This window comes from Momordica charantia, assembly GCF_013281855.1.
Source record: "Momordica charantia cultivar OHB3-1 chromosome 10 unlocalized genomic scaffold, Mcharantia_2.0 BLBB01000010.1, whole genome shotgun sequence".
NCBI classification, from domain to species: domain Eukaryota; kingdom Viridiplantae; phylum Streptophyta; class Magnoliopsida; order Cucurbitales; family Cucurbitaceae; genus Momordica; species Momordica charantia.
This window is the reverse complement of record NW_028275158.1, coordinates 3,454,669-3,471,371: the sequence shown is the minus strand read 5'-3', so window position 1 is coordinate 3,471,371 and position 16,703 is coordinate 3,454,669. Positions and strand designations below refer to the sequence as shown.

The following is a 16,703-nucleotide window of genomic DNA, read 5'->3' as shown; positions in this document are numbered from 1 at the left end:
TTAATAAAGAGTAAATTAAAAAAATGAGAAAATTACCAATTGACTCCTTAAATCTTTTATTTTATTACTTTTTTTATCAGCATTATTATGGGAGAAGAATAAATCGAAATTATATTACAAAATAACTTGCCAAGGTAAATGAAATGACGATCATGATGACACAGTGTGAGACAATAAAGGGTTGAACTTTTTCTATAAAATACATCAACGGATTCGAACTTACAATCAATGCTTACCAATGGTGAAGGTCGATGTTAAAGATATATATATAACATTTACTGAAGAAAATTTGATTGGAGAAATATCAATTTCAGCTCTTCTAAAAAGATCATGAAAAAACATGATTATTAAAGGCTATACATACATTTGGAGGAAAAAAATCAAGGGATGGCACGAAGGTCCGATAAATTTTTTTAATTTTATTTTTCAGTATCAATAACAAACCTTTTACAAGATGAGGCGCAACTAAACCGTTCATCTGATTTTTTTTATCCATAATGATATAATTTATCATAAATTTGGTTATTATTATTAGAAATGTGTAAGAAAATCTCAACTAACTAAAAAAACAAGGGCAAGAATAATTGGTCGGTATTACACAAGAGTGTAAACAAAATCTCAAATTGATTAGGAGAGGAAATAATCCGGATAATTATCTCTATCTGATATGAGGCCGTAAAGGTTATACTCAAAACGGACAATATCATACCACAGATGTCTTTTAATTCTCTCCCATTTTATTAATATTATTTTAGTGTCCGCCCTTAAAAAAAGGGCTTCTTTTTCACTATATATATGTAGTTCATATAAACACCAAAAAGTTACTGATAGAAGTTGACATAATAATTAAAGTTAAATTTATTCCAGGGTACATAATATTAAGCAAAACATCTTCATATTCCTCACACAGTACAGTAACACACTCATAACAAAACACTTAGAATAACCTATTATTATTGTAATTAAGAGAGGCTAAATCATAGATCAAATTAATCAAGTAAATTAATTAATTTGACCCAAAATAAAGACTCTGTAGATAATGAAATTTGAAATTAAAGTGCAGTAATTGCAATCTTCATTCCAGCTTGGCAGTGGCCTGGGAGATTGCATATGAAGAAGTTTTGGCCCTTAACAAGCTTGATTTGGTCCTTCCCTGTTCGGAAAACTTTTGAACCCCTTGGAGTTATGCACCTGCTGTACCCCACTTTGTTCACAGCCACCACATTGTGTGCTGCTGGGCTGTAGTTGAACACTGCGTATAAAATCACACCCGATATTAAGTTTCTATCGACACGTTGTCGTTTCTATCGAAATTTTTATATGTCTAACTACATATTCAATATCGACATAAAAGATGTATCGACATTTGTACTAATCTATACAATATTGCTGAGACTTAGATATAATGTTAACTAGTACGAATATATAGCTTATGGAATCGTCGTACACATGTTGTACTAAAACAAGAAAAAAGATTTATTCACGCCCATTTCTATAACTTATGGAATCATTATTTGATGATTAATTTAGAAATCACGATCAGAATTCATGTAATCTGATTTTGTTATATTTACAAATCTTAGCTATTTATTTTTATAATATTCTAGCTTATTTAAGTTTAGTTTCAAAAAATGCTTTTCTAAAAAATTGATACTAATTACTGTCTGATTAAAATTTTAAAGGGTGGTAAAAAAAAGGTGTTTCTTGCCAATTAAAGGGTGGTGGTTGGAGTAATTCTAAAAAAATTAATTCACATGTGTACCCCGATCTCAAATGTTATAGGATTTTGCAACTGCCTTATGAAAATTAGTTAAGGTGCATGACAGCCAATCAAGACAATTCAAAATTATCAAAAGATAATTATAAAAACAAATAAAACCCATTTAAAAATGATTTTAGATCAAATACTATTTAACTAGGCAGTAATTAAGTATTGTTTCACCTATCAAACAAATTCTTTAAACTTTTAAGTAAGACATATATCATGATCAAATTCTCACCCTATTATACTAAAAAAAATCTTACATTTCATCGAAAATTCAGAGAAGACAATTTGAGATGAAAATAAATAAATTAAAAAAGAAAAAAAGTTACCAAGTGTGTCGCCGGCGCGGAAGCGCTTTCCGTTGGGCCAGGCGGCGGAGTTGAAGGTCCAGCCCGGAGCGCCACCAACAGTGTAGACTGCGGCTCGAGCCATCTCAGAATACTGCAGCAACAACAGGCAAGCCATCACTGCACCCACCACCGCACTGCCCCTTCCCTTAGCCATAATATTATTATTCCAAAATTTCACAAATTACAGAGAGGAAAAAAGAAAATGAAAAATTAAAACCAAAGATGTTGTGATGATGGTGGAGAAATGGATGAGAAGGGTCACCCTTTTTATACAATGGGGGTGTGACATGGATCATCGAAAGCACAAAACTTTATGTTATAAAAATATGGCTTGTAATTATGATGGAGATTGAAAATTAATGTGTGAATGTGGTGGGTTTGGTAGGTTTTCACCAGTGGACTCACCTTTCATTCATCCAAAATATATGATGTAAATGCCTAAAATAGGTATACACATTGGATTTATAAAGTGCAGATTCAAGCCACAGACAATACAGTTGGTGTCAGAAAACAAAAAGAAATTAACCCTAAGGTACGTGGTCATCCTGCTATTTAAACTCATTCTCAACTCTTAATTAACCCTCACCCCTAATTTGGACCAATGAGCCACCCATGATGGTTAGATTTTAAAACATTTTTCGATTTGGTTAAGTTGATTTTTATTTTAGAAAAAAAAAATTAATAATGGAAAAAATATTTTAACCATCTGAACTCTATTATATGTTTTTTTTTTATATAAATAACTTTATTATATGTTACCAATGAACTTAGGAATGGCAAGTTGGATTGGAAATACATTTGTTTTACTATATTTATATGAAAGAGTCCTAACTACGTAGAGATCTCTCCCTCTATTTGATGATTAAAATCTTCTTTTTCTGTAATTCTTTTTTTTTAATACATCATATTTAAAAAAGCAGGTGAGAAATATACAAAAGATGAGAAAAATAAAAGTGCTCCAGTTATTACAAAATAACGTCGATTTGGAAGACAAAGAGAAAGCAGTAAAATCTCTTTTTTGTAATTATGTACTATTTTGCTTAATATTTGACTGCTGCTTCCATTTTGTAGGTTTCTCACCTACCCCTCAAATAAAAATAATTTTCCTTTATAAATAAAAATAAATTTGACTAGTTTTACTTTTCCTCTCATTTATTTTTTAATATTACACTACAAAATTAGGAGAAATATCAAAAAGAGACACATATATATGTCTGGCTATAATTACTTGAAGCACCATGCTCTGAGTTGGGGAATTTTCCCTTTTCATTTCACATTGACTATAAAATTCTTAGACTTTGATACTTTGGGTCTAAATTTAATGGAGAATTAGACTAAAGTGGAGTCCAATAATCCACTATGTCACAATAGCTGAATAATGTGACTCCACCAAACTATAAATATAATGTAGAGATTTAATTTAGTCAAATGGATATGGAAATGTGTTGGGTTGGCGAGATTGGATATCTTTGACTCCATCCACTGGCCGGTCTAGAAAACCATTCATTTCAAAATAAAATTAATGTGTTAAATTTTAAAGGTCTCTATTTAAAAATAATAATAATAAATTTTTTTAGTACAACCACGACGGCGGCAGATGAATTCAAACTCACGACCCATTACTGTTGAGTTAAGTTCATATTGACATTTAAAAAAAAAAAAAAAGTTAAACTATCTATTAAACATAAAATTGTGTTTGTTTCTAATAATATCCCTTAGAATTTAAATTTAAAAATAAGTTTCTATTTGGTCCTATAAATTTAAAAACCCTTAGAAAATGGTTCTAATGATCCCTTAACTCATTTGACCGTTAGTTGAAAATAGGATGCGACAGTTCTTTCTAGTTCCTACTAGTATCTATTAGTAAGCTATGAAAGACAGGCAATTCCCACTAAGCTAGCTAGTTATAGCCCGTATCGCACACTTACTTGAGCTGTGCGGGAGACTGGAGAATGGATCAAGTAAACTCCTCCCGACAAAAACACAGACGAAGCTTTATGGTATTTCTTTCTTTTATTATTGGAAAAGGAGGGCGCCTAGATATGTTATGGAGAGGGAAGTTTAACTTGGTGGGTTCTATTTTACTGACTTGACAAAAAAATATTAATTTAATATTAATTTTTTCGTGATTAGACGATGAGGAGGCCTGCCTCCCTTTCTTCCTTCCTTTAATTTCTAAAAAAGGTCTCTAGTTAAGAATATTTTTTATTTTCTCTGTTTTTCTTTTATTTTCTTTAAGATCTTATTTCAAAGTTTTAACACGCTCAAATAAGTTTTTGTTAATTTAACAATACGTAAGGGTATCGGAATTCCAACCTATAATGTTATATAAAATAAAGAACAAAATTTTAACAATTTAAACTATTTCATAGCGACATTAATAGTTTTTCTACAATGAGAATAATAAAATTTGCTCCAAACAATTAATGACTCAAAGGAGAATCACTTCAACGTCATATATTAGTTAATTTATATTACAAAATTAAAAATTATCCACATAATGAAAAGTTTAAGGATTTAAATTGTTGATATATGTGAACACTTTTTGCCTCATTCAAATTAAAGGTAAAAGGTAGTGGACAATTTCAAACTTCAAAGTCAATAACTACCCATTAATTTTTCTTTTAATTATTTTTAAAAAAAAAGCACACATAAAATAATGTAGAAAAAAAAACCCTAAAAAGTATGAGTGTGTTTGGCAATTAAATGTGAAGGTGATGATGTTTTTTAAAGTCTACAACTGCCATTGAAGGGGGATCATAAATAAAATAATGATCTAGAAATTTTTTTTAGTAAAAAGTTAGTTTTTTTTCAAGTAGAATAAACTTTTTTTTTTAATCTGATTGAAATTGAACCATTAGATAAATTATTAGTTTGTGTCTACTAATCCCTCCTTCCCCAAGTTTAAAAGAAAAAACAAAGAATATGTCAAAAAAAAATTATAGTAAAAAAATACTACCTAAGTTGTGATTTGGAATAATGTACCATTTCACATTTTATTTTGAGCGAGATTTTAAATATTGATGTTAACGAAAAATGTCGAAGTCTCAATTTTATAGAAATATATCGCCAATATTGATAGGTATTTCGAGAAAAAAATCACAAATATTAATAAATTCATAAGAAAAAATTAACAAATAAACACTTCTACCTTTTAAACCTGGTTAAAAAGTCTTATTATTAATATTATGTCTACACAAATAATATTTGATTACTTTTTCTTTTTACGGTATAATTGAAATGTAGGTTGAGTCGATATCAAATTTATCGTACATATGGATGTATGTATATATGTGTATATATATATATATGGAAACGTCGACAAAAATATCGATGCAATAATTTGATGCGTGGGTGTTGAGCGACTGCCTAACAATTCCACAAAGAAAGGACAAAATATATCTAAGAGTGTAAAATATTTATTCATATTGTTTTAATCTCAAATGATCTATCAAGATCTCATATTAAGGATAAAAGAAAGGACAAAATAAAGTAATTTACTGTCATTGACAGAAACGATAAGATGTGACATATTTAATCTTGTGGTCCAACGTGGGCGGTGGAGGCAGCGGGGATCTTCATTACAGGACTGCTGACGTTGGATCGTGGTCGAACGTGCAGTGGAAGAGGTGGAGGGATCTTCGTTACAGGGCTGCTGACGTTGTATTGTGGTCCAACATGCGATGGAAGAGGTGGAAAGATCTTCATTACAGGGCTGTTGACGTCGGAGTGCAGTGGTGGATGCGGCGCAATCTTTATTATTACAGGAATTTTCATTTTCATGTTCCGTACACTTTTCGACCCTGGCCAATATTGCGGTAAAAAATGGCAAGTAAACATTAATAATATTTTTATCCTTACCCAAGCAAGCGTAGATAATTGACGTATATCTCTAATGTCATGAATTCGCTTATATAAAAAAAACATGAGCATGCAAAATAAGAACTGTGTACCTGTTCTTTGGGCTCAAGGCTTTTTAAGATGTTTGCCAACATATCTTTCATTTCACATTGATTTTTCTCTACGTTTCCTAAGTTTATTTCAAGCACGTGCTTCTCCATCCCTATGAAATCAGTCTCCAAGTTTCTGTTGTACTTCGTACATTTTTCTTTTTCTTTTGTACCGATCTCGTTCATCTTCATCTTCGGCAAGTCCTCCTCCATCTCCGAAACATATTTTAAGTCTTCATGAGGTGACATATCATGGCTTTTCAAGATTGATATATGACGGGGTGCAACATTGGCACCCAAGGGACATGGTTTGGGAGGTCTTTGACTCCTAGTGGTATCAATGCCCAACTTTTCGCCCTCCGTGAACTCGATGAATTCTTTACCTTTCATCTAAAATATTGGAAAATAGTAAGGTAAAATATAACAAAAAAGTTAATACAATCAATACTTATAATAGCATTGTTGCATACCTTCTTTACATTAAAAACTTCACTAGGTAAAAACTAAACTAAGGGGGATTGTATACACGACCAACGAAGCATGCAGGAGTAACATTCTCATCCAATCGATTCATGCACCCTCACGACACAAACATGATTTAGGTATGAAAGTTTATTATATATATATATATAATAATTAAAATATCTGCAATGCAAGTGGAAATTTGCTTATACTATATTTTTTTTGACGTGGTGCCCTACCATTGTGCAGTGATTTCTTCAGCCCCTTTAACGTCCGTTCATATGTTAGTGAGCCCTAGTCATAACTATCAAATGTAGACCAATCATCTACAGTTGAAACAACTTAGTGTCGATATTTGTTTTTTTCTAATTCCCCAACAAATCCAGCTTTTATGAGATATATTAGTGCCAGTTTCACCCATCCTCATCATTGCCCTCATATGTCATAAATTTATCTTCTAACTCAATCGTAGTGATAAACGTTTTATCTTCAAAATACTTCCTCTAAATTCTATAACTCAATTTGGACCCATCTAAACAACTTTCACGATGCCACAACCTAGCTATCATATCGACTCTTTCCTTGAAAAATTACACACCACCCATCCTACCATAAAGCTGATAAAATCATTATTTTCTTGTTCCACCTCCCTCAATAACAATAATGAATCAACTTCCATTAAATGTTCTATCTACTTCTATAAAGGGTCCAAAGCGTGTTTCACTAAACATTGCTAGTTGAGTAGGGCTCAACTTATCCTTAATATTCTTAATTGTTGTCTCGAAGTGGGATAGACAAAAACCATCATAGGTGACTCATTGGTCCAAAATGGCTAGGGTTATTTAGAGGGAATGAGTTCAATCCCCACAATGACCACCTACCTTAATTAGTAATTTCTATGTGTTATCCGATACCAAATGTTGTAGTGTCAAGCGGTAGGATCAATCTATATCGATCACAAGTTGAAAGACAAATGACTATTTAACATAAATATTATTTTTCTTGCAATATTTTAAATGCCAAAATCAAGCAGCAAACTATGAAAGCACAAGTTCAAAGCCATTGAATAGTACTACTAGTATTTCAAATTGCTTCAAATAATCTAAAAGAGCGAAAAGTAAACAAGAATATGCCAGGCAAATGACTATCTAACCTCCTGTGTTTTTTTCTTGCAGCATCTTGCAATGCCAAAATCAAGCTAACAACCCATTAAAACACTAATTCCAAGGTATTGAATATCACCAATATATTCCAAATGGCTTTAAATAAGCCAAAAGAATCAAAGAAAAACAAAAATATGCAAAGTAATAACTATTTAACAGTATGTTTTTTTTTTCTCGCAGTGTCTTGAAGGCCAAAATCAAGTAACAAACAAACCATTAAAATACAAATTTCAAGCCATCAAATATCACCCATATATTTCAAATGGCTTCAAATAAACCAAAAGAATCAAAGAAAAACGAACATTTAACATTCTATATGATATAATCTTCAGCAAAGTTTCCAGTTCTCAATCTGCAAGTGAAGAGAAGAGACACAATTACCGGCAGTTGCTTTATCGCCGTCGACGAGTTGGGCCGCCGGTCACCGGTCGCCAAATGCTGCGTTTGGTTGCTGTCGCCGTTGTCTTCATCAGAGGAGAGGAGAGACTAGGGACGGGCGTGTGACTGGAAAATGTTAGAAAAAATTAGGGTTTTTCAAAAAGGGCAAAGAGGACATTTCACCTCTAAGGAAAAAAAGAAACAAAAATAAAAAATCCCTCTTGCTGATTCTTTCCATTTTCAAGCTCGTGTAATTTTCCTTCTTGCTGATGCTTCCCTTCAGTCCGACTGCGTCTAGGCTCTGTCCAAGTTAGTTCTCTTGTTTTCTCAATATTCATTAACTTCTGCATTTGTGGCTTTTTTGTGATGATTTTGAGTTTTCTTTTCAATTTAACCTTTGATACTTACTTGAAAATTAAGTAGGTACTTTGAGTTTGTGCCATTTTGTATCAAAGATTAGCCGGGAACTGTAATAAATATATAGAATATATAAAGAGTCTCTAGACTAGTATCTGTGTTTTCTTACTGGAAGAAGGAAGACCAGGAAGCTGAAATCTTCTGCATAATTAGTTTTGGCCCTGATAACTACTTTGTTTTTGGTTTTCTGTTATTGAAAATTAAGCTTACGCTACTTCCACCTAGGTATTTATTTGTCTTGTTATCAACTTTTTAAAAGCGTTTTCAGAATCTAAGCTAAATTTTGAAATAAGAAAAAAAGTAGTTTCTTAAATTTTGTTTTTGTTTCTAAAATTTGGCTAAGGATCCAAATGTGTTTTTGAAGAGAGTGAAAAACTTATGAGAAAACAAGCAAATGGGGCCTTTAATTTTATCTTCAACCATGTTATAAGCATGAGAGGAATTTTGCAAACTATGCATTTTGGAGGACTAACAACGCAGGAGAAATGGGATGCCCACCAATCCTAAGGATTCTGATGTCTGTGGACAGGGGCAATGAGTTTACTGTTTACTGTAGAAATTTCCTAATTTCAACGAAAATCAAGTCTTAACAAATGAATGCAAAAGATTAAACCCAAATAGGTAAATATACAAGATTGATCATTGAATTATCTCAACAAAAATCTAGCTCTAATGTTGCATTTTTCTAAAATTTCAACAATTTCGTACCGAACTTTTGTTTTGTAATCCCTTGAACGTCCTTGTGAATACTTTTTTAATGATTCTTCAAATGAAGGTCCAACAAAAGGTTAAAATTGTAAAACTCATCCAATTCTAAGGTCCAATTGATGAAATGGAAAGCTGAGTGTAAAAATTAACTCTCTCCAATTCAAAATTGAATTTTTACGTAGAATGAAACATAGTGGAGGTAGAGTCCTGTCTTGAGTTTTCAGTTATTTTTCATCTGCGGGAACTTTTTTGTTTCAATACCTGGTCTTTGCTATTTGTAACCAGGGTTGATCGGTTTCCTTAGTTTGCTTTTATGACTGATTAAATGCTTTTCTTTTCCCCTCCTTTTCCTTCTTCTTCAATCTTAGGTATCTCGAGGTATAGCAATAACGGAAGAATTTTTGGGTTGTTGCAATTTATTACTGATTTTGGGGTCTACTTAGCAAGAAGGTTAGTTAGAGCAAACCGATGAAGGTTGGTTTTAGATAGGTTGTGAGTGAGTGCCAGTAGTCTGTGAACATTTAAGTTCATTTTCAGTGATTGATTAAATAAACAGCCTTTACAGCTTATATAGGACCTGAAATAAAAGATACAGTCAGGTGCCAACCAAAACTAAAGAAAGATACATGAAATCTACAGATAAGATCAAATTTCAAATTTCGGTGACCAGCCAACCTAGACACAGTATTGATCTGGGAAGATTTCTTTGCTTCCTTGGATTTGATTGGAGTTAATGTTTATGCAGATTTCATGGAGCTGTGTCAGAGTCTCAGAATGGAAGAAGTGTTGATGTACTTCGTAGCAAGTTTATTCATTTTTCCAAGGTCTACACCAATGCAGTGACTTCTGTAAATTTAGTTGAACGTTTTTAAGTCAAATGTTTCAATCTAACTTCCCAGTGCATTTGATATTTTTCCTTTGTTGTTTCCATTTGGTCTACTAGATTTCAGAGCTTAATTACTTGCATTTTCTGGAATCTTAATGGCAGACTGTCGATAATTTGCCTACTTCAATCACTTGGAATACACAAGTGGGAGAACAAGCTGATGACTTGTTTTTATCACTTTCTAACCACCCGAATCCTGAAGTTTCATGCTTTTCTCAAAAGGGTTATTCTCAGATCACAGAAGAAATTGTTGGCAGAGCAGTTCATGCCATTTGCTTAAAGAGTTTGGAGAGGTTGAGTGTGTTCCAGACCAATACGTTGGTCAATATGTATTCGAAGTTTGGCCAAATAAACTATGCCCAGTTTGTATTTGATGGAATGCCTGAGAAAAATGAAGCTTCTTGGAATAATATGATGTCGGGTTATGTCCGAGTAGGTTTATATGTGGAAGCAATGTTGTTCTTTCGAGATATTTGTGAAATAGGCATTCAACCAAGTGGGTTTGTGATTGCAAGTTTGGTCACTGCATGTAATAAGTCATCTAGTATGGCCAATGAAGGTTTCCAACTTCATGGTTTTGCAATTAAATCTGGTTTGATATATGACATATTCGTAGGTACTTCTTTTGTGCACTTTTATGGTAGCTATGGGATTGTCTCTAATGCTCAAAATCTGTTCAATGAGATGCCTGATAGGAATGTGGTCTCTTGGACTTCTTTGATGGTTTCATACTCGGATAACGGAAGTAAGGAGCAAGTGATAAATACATATCAACGCATGAGGCATGAGGGAATATGTTGCAATGAAAACAATATAGCTTTAGCCATTAGTTCTTGTGGGTTTCTTGTCAATACATTGTTGGGTCATCAACTTCTTGGACATGTTATAAAGTTTGGATTAGAGACTAAAGTTTCTGCAGCCAACGCTCTCATATCTATGTTTGGTGGTTGTGGCGACATTGATGAGGCATGCAATATTTTCAATCAGATGAATGAAAGAGACACAATCTCATGGAATTCCATCATCTCTGCCAATGCTCAAAATGCATTGTATGAAGAACCATTTAGGTATTTTTGCTGGATGCGCTCAGTACATGAGGAGATAAATTACACAACACTTTCTATATTATTATCAGTTTGTGGTTCTGTAGATTTTTTGAAGTGGGGGAAAGGGGTTCACGGTCTAGTTGTAAAATATGGACTTGAACCTAATATTTGTCTTTGCAATACTCTCTTAAACATGTATTCTGCTGCTGGAAGATCTGAAGATGCAGAATTGATCTTTAGAAGAATGCCAGAAAAGGATTTAATATCTTGGAATTCCATGTTAGCATGCTATGTTCAGGATGGAAGGTGCCTGTGTGCCTTAAAAGTTTTTGCTGAAATGCTATGGATGAAAAAAGAGATCAATTATGTGACTTTCACCAGTGCATTGGCTGCCTGTTTAGATCCTGAATTCCTTGATGAAGGTAAAATTCTTCATAGTTTTGTTATCGTTCTGGGTCTGCAAGATAATTTGATCATTGGCAATACATTAATTACATTTTATGGAAAATGTCATAAGATGGCTGAGGCTAAAAAGTTATTTCAAAGAATGTCCAAGCATGACAAAGTAACCTGGAACACACTTATGGGTGGTTTTGCTGATAATTCCGAACCGAATGAGGCAGTAGCAGCCTTTAAGTTGATGAGGGAAGGAGGTACATGTGACGTTGACTATATTACCATTGTAAATACTCTTGGTTCTTGTTTGACTAAGGAGGATCTGATCAAATATGGGACAGCCATTCATGCTCATACAGTTGTGACAGGATTCGATCTAGATCAGCATGTACAGAGCTCCCTTATTACAATGTATGCAAAGTGTGGTGACCTTCACTCAAGTAGCTATATATTTGATAAATTAGTATTTAAAACTTCTAGTGTGTGGAATGCCATCATTACTGCAAATGCTCGTTATGGCTTTGGAGAAGAGGGTTTGAAACTTGTAGTAAGGATGAGAAGTGCTGGGATTGAGTTTGATCAGTTCAACTTCTCCACTGCTCTATCAGTTGCAGCTGACTTGGCTATGTTGGAGGAAGGCCAACAACTCCATGGATCAACGATTAAACTAGGATTCGAATTTGATCATTTTGTTGTAAATGCTGCTATGGATATGTATGGGAAGTGTGGGGAACTAGATGATGCTTTAAGAATACTTCCCCAACCAACCAATAGGTCACGATTATCATGGAATACGTTGATATCGATTTTTGCTAGGCATGGACATTTTCAGAAGGCCAGGGAAACATTTCATGAGATGCTAAAACTGGGTGTGAAACCTGATCGTGTGTCATTTGTATGTCTTCTTTCTGCGTGCAGTCATGGGGGGTTAGTTGATGAGGGTCTTGCTTTTTATGCTTCAATGACTTCTGAATACGGAATTCAACCCGGAATAGAACATTGTGTGTGCATGGTTGATCTTCTTGGACGATCAGGAAGGCTTGTAGAAGCTGAATCTTTCATTAGGGAAATGCCAATTCCACCTAACGATCTTGTTTGGCGGAGTCTTTTGGCTTCTTGTAGAATCTATCGTGATCTGGACCTCGGAAGAAAGGCTGCAGAGTGTCTTCTTGAGTTGGATCCATCTGATGATTCAGCTTATGTTCTTTACTCAAATGTCTTTGCAACCATCGGCAAATGGAAAGATGTAGAGGACGTGCGGGGACGAATGGGTGCGAATAAAATTCAAAAGAAGCCTGCACATAGCTGGGTCAAGTGGAAAGGCAATATAAGCATATTTGGAATGGGGGACCAAACACATTTGCAGACGAACCGGATAAACGATAAGTTGATAGAACTTATGAAAATGGTTAGAGAAGCTGGTTATGTTCCTGATACAAGCTACGCACTGCAGGATACAGATGAAGAACAGAAGGAGCATAATATGTGGAACCATAGTGAAAGAATCGCACTTGCTTTTGGATTGATCAACATTCCTCAAAGTTCTACTGTTCGGATTTTCAAGAATCTTCGTGTTTGTGGTGACTGTCATTCTTTCTTCAAGTTTGTCAGTGGAATTCTTGGACGAAAAATCATATTGAGGGATCCATATCGGTTCCATCACTTCACTGATGGCAATTGTTCATGTTCTGACTATTGGTAGTGAGAATAGTCAGTGAAGTTATCCAAAATTTGATCAGTTTCTGACCTCTACGACGATCTGTAAGGAGATACAGGTGAATTAAAAAATGAAGAGAACACCTTATTATTCTTGAATGGCATAATGTCCTCAAACCCTTTTTAATCTACAATTAAAACAGAACATATTCATTTGGCAGTAGAATATAATTTGTGAATAGAATAGGAAGAGCAATAATTAGTTTTAAGATTGTTGTCTATATCAATATCATGCATCAAAAGGTGTATTTAAAAGAATATAATTATTATTTTTCATTTTTTTAAATTGATGTGAGAGATGTCTTATGGTGTCTCAAGTACAGTAGGAAATAATGTCACAATATGACTGAATATAATTCTGAGAGTTGAACCATAGTAGTAGATAACGTTTTAAATGCTTTTCACAATGTCTTGTTTTAATGTAGATTTGACAATCAATTTAATTTATCCTTTAATTTTAGTATTAAAATAGGATATAAATTGTAGTTTAATTTTTATTACAAGGGCATGAAAATTTTATTTATTGGTCAGGTCTTGGATTCACAGCTGTAAAAGGCCCATCGGGCGACGACCTTACTTGAACACAGGATCTGTTTCTATGGGTTGTACACTGTGCCATTGAGTTCTAAAAAAATGCCCATCAGGCAATTGGCGTAGTTTTGGGGCCCAAATTCATCCCACTCAACTTCTCTCAAACACCTGTGCTGAATTCAGACAGACAATTATTCAAATATCAGAAATGAAAAGTCCCTACTGGCTCTTCTCTCTATCAGCCTATTTTGCTCTTTTCTTCTGGCTGGGTGAAATGTAACTGCCTGTATGTGAGACTAATTCATTTCAGTTTTCTATTTTTAAAATAAATATTTAGTGAAATATGTTCCAATAATTGTTTTTTCTTATTTTCTTTGATCTGTTCCCATGGATAGATGTGTCAGGCAAATCCTTGGAAGCGGTATAGAAGAACAATGACACCAATGAGGCGGTTGGTTCTTGGCGATACCCATCACGAAGAGGTAGCGATTTATTAGTCCGAAAGTGCTCTAGAATGTAACTGGTTCCTTTCAAGTTTCCATTTTTTTTAGCTGTCTCGTGAATTTCAATTTTCTTTCATAATAAAGTTCAAACCAGCAGTATCATGGAAAAAAAAAAGTGCACATATTGTTTGTGCTTTCAAGTTTGTTATTAGTATCTCTTACTTGGGTTGCTTATTAAGTCGTTATGAGTATATTTCAGGGAAAAAAAAACTTGCAGCTTTTCATGATAAAGTTCTGTTACGTGTTTCTTCCCATACACTTTCTTGAGGAGATCCAACAATAAGGGTAAAGAGCAAACTGTGGAGGGGCATCTGATATGGGCAACTAGTTAGGAAAACTAGTGTTTTGATATATAACTTGAGCATTCCTTTGCCAAATAAGTTGTCCTTTCTGGCTTTTTGGGGAAATTTTATTGTCTTAACTTCCATGTCAGTACTGACTGGATGGCTTAAATTTGATGCTTATGTAAGACTTCATGTATCACTTGCCATGATGATTCCAAGAACTTCGCTTGATCATGTGAGAGGATGGAACATACAAAAGCAGTCTGAAAGGTGCTTAAGATATAAAAATATGTTGTTATGGTCGACCACCATGGGTTGGCCTAGTGGTCACAAGATTTTGAAAGAATGAGTTCAAACCATGACGATAATGTACTTAAAGATTCAAAATTCTACTAGCTCATTGGCAACTATATTTTGTTGGATTAGACAGTTGTCCTGTGAGATTAGTTGTGGTGCCCGAAAGCTATCCAAACATTCACGAATTACAACTATAAAAGAAAAAGGGTTGTTATAGTCTAGAAGTCTGGGTTTGCAGAAGATTAGACTGCTGATCTTTGATGGTTTTCTTTTAATGGGTTCTCAAAGTTGAGACAAGGTTCAGATGAATATCACCTGTCATTTTGTGCATGTTGAAGTTACCTTCTAAAGGTTTTTTACTTCATCTTTTGCTGTATTTTAACCTTGAAAGTGTCTTGAAGCCAAATATGAGAAAATTCTTACTGATAAATGATTGTGAATTATAAGAAAGTTCATAATAGGCTGTTATAACGCATCATTTGTAATATTTTCTCGTAGGGCAACAAAACGAGAACACGCCCTTGTGATGATGGAAAATTCAGCATGTCAGGTAGTTTCTTAACTGAATGTATGGGAGTAGATATTGTACCACTGATAAATTTGTGTATTATCAAATATTGAAGTTGATAGATGTAAACATGTATTTTGAGTAACCTGCACTTCATAAGGAACTATATAATTAAACATGAGAAGAAGAAAACCAATGTAACAAAACATAGGAACAAAGAGAAGATTATTTGAGTTATTTTTTGATATTTTTTTTATGACAGGATCTTTATGCTTGATATTGAGGCCTCCTTGGACCATGGAAAGTGTTAATTCTACTGAGGAAGATTGAGAAGTTCTTTTTGCAGTGTTGAAAGATTTCATTTTCATAACTAGAAAACGTTATCTATCGACTCGAGTAGCATCGAGCATATGGAATCTCGTGTGAATTAGTAAATACTACCTTAAAAGACTAAATATTAAAGGGGTGGTTGATAGTGAAGTAGTATTGTGAGAGAAAAGGCGAATAGAATTTCGATTGATACGTGAATGGTAGATGAAGCAATAAGCATTTCGGGCAAGCATTGTCAAAGATAACAAAATGTCAAGCATAGAATTTTCGGGGTAATCTTGTTGTCCTTAACATTTTGGCATCTTTCTGTTTCATTCACAATTTTGTAAATTTCTCAAAAAATAAAAATAAAAAATCACAATTTCGTAAAAGTTTCAATTCCATTTTTGTTTTAATTAAGTTATTAACTAACAATGTGATTATTTGACTTTGAAATATATTTTATTAACTAAGTTATAATACCTCTTACTTTTAATTTAATGAGCAGTAATCTAGTTTGTAAGCTTGACTTGTTACTATTTTTTTCGATTGTCCAGGAGTTGACGGTCCTTTTGCCTTTTTGTCCTGCGTACTATTCCTATACTCGTACATACGCGAGAGTTATTGCTTGGTGGAATTACGTTCTATGTGACTTGAACCTAAGACCTCAAGGATATTCCTTGAAATCCCAAGTCACCCGAATTATCCCTTGGAAATTTGAATTGTTACTTGTTGAATCACCGTCACAGAATAACAATGAATAAAAAATAAAGTAAAAATTCAATGAATAAAAAGTTAATTATTTGCCCTCAATTTATTAAAAAAAATAGTAATAATTGACCTCATTTGAACTAAATATGATTAAATGTTTTTACTTGAATTCTAAACTAATATACTTTCACAATCATAATTTATGGATGAGAAAATAAAATTCAGACAAAATAAAATTAACAATGTACGTAAAAATCCTGCAAATTTTGATAATTTTAATCTGAATTTTCACTCTCTTGCACTCGTAGTGGTGTTGGCTGGCG

At 33.5% G+C, this 16,703-nt stretch overlaps 2 protein-coding genes and 1 long non-coding RNA gene across 4 annotated transcripts; 1 reads left to right on the top strand and 2 right to left on the bottom strand.

Moving 5' to 3' along the window:
• Nucleotides 1-834: 834 nt before the first annotated feature.
• Nucleotides 835-2,367, bottom strand: LOC111017723 (basic blue protein). The gene is made up of 2 exons (XM_022293567.2): nt 2,095-2,367; nt 835-1,252 (listed from the first exon to the last, which is right to left on the bottom strand). Exons 1-2 carry the CDS (start codon nt 2,267-2,269, stop codon nt 1,053-1,055), a joined length of 375 nt encoding a protein of 124 aa, XP_022149259.1. The 5' UTR covers nt 2,270-2,367; the 3' UTR covers nt 835-1,052.
• A 3,147-nt stretch (nt 2,368-5,514) lies between these two features.
• Nucleotides 5,515-8,220, bottom strand: LOC111017669 (uncharacterized). Its single transcript, XR_002602313.2, has 3 exons — nt 8,072-8,220; nt 6,069-6,455; nt 5,515-5,918 (listed from the first exon to the last, which is right to left on the bottom strand). It is a non-coding gene; the product is annotated as an uncharacterized LOC111017669 (long non-coding RNA).
• Nucleotides 8,221-8,313: 93 nt separating this feature from the next.
• On the top strand, nt 8,314-15,919 carry LOC111017668 (Tetratricopeptide repeat (TPR)-like superfamily protein). Of its 2 annotated transcripts, XM_022293488.2 has the most exons (9): nt 8,314-8,377; nt 9,562-9,643; nt 9,939-10,017; nt 10,182-13,296; nt 13,769-14,054; nt 14,164-14,250; nt 14,471-15,203; nt 15,351-15,402; nt 15,623-15,840. In XM_022293488.2, the coding sequence occupies exons 1-4, from the start codon at nt 8,338-8,340 to the stop codon at nt 13,221-13,223; spliced, it is 3,243 nt and encodes a 1,080-aa protein (XP_022149180.1). In that variant the 5' UTR covers nt 8,314-8,337; the 3' UTR covers nt 13,224-13,296; nt 13,769-14,054; nt 14,164-14,250; nt 14,471-15,203; nt 15,351-15,402; nt 15,623-15,840. The 2 variants fall into 2 exon arrangements, with proteins under 2 accessions (XP_022149180.1, XP_022149179.1); XM_022293487.2 differs by lacking the exon at nt 14,471-15,203 and having other exon boundaries at nt 15,623-15,919.
• The last annotated feature ends 784 nt before the right edge of the window (nt 15,920-16,703 follow it).

What these genes read in the sequence shown, in the direction of transcription:
- LOC111017723 (XM_022293567.2), bottom strand. Translation starts at nt 2,269, where the DNA reads ATGGCTAAGGGAAGGGGCAGTGCGGTGGTGGGTGCAGTGATGGCTTGC. An exon ending in CCGCGCCGGCGACACACTTG is followed by an intron (nt 1,253 to 2,094) that starts GTAACTTTTTTT and finishes TTTTATACGCAG; the next exon opens with TGTTCAACTACAGCCCAGCA.
- LOC111017668 (XM_022293487.2), top strand. Translation starts at nt 8,338, where the DNA reads ATGCTTCCCTTCAGTCCGACTGCGTCTAGGCTCTGTCCAA. An exon ending in GGGGTCTACTTAGCAAGAAG is followed by an intron (nt 9,644 to 9,938) that starts GTTAGTTAGAGC and finishes ATGTTTATGCAG; the next exon opens with ATTTCATGGAGCTGTGTCAG. An exon ending in AGTTTATTCATTTTTCCAAG is followed by an intron (nt 10,018 to 10,181) that starts GTCTACACCAAT and finishes TCTTAATGGCAG; the next exon opens with ACTGTCGATAATTTGCCTAC.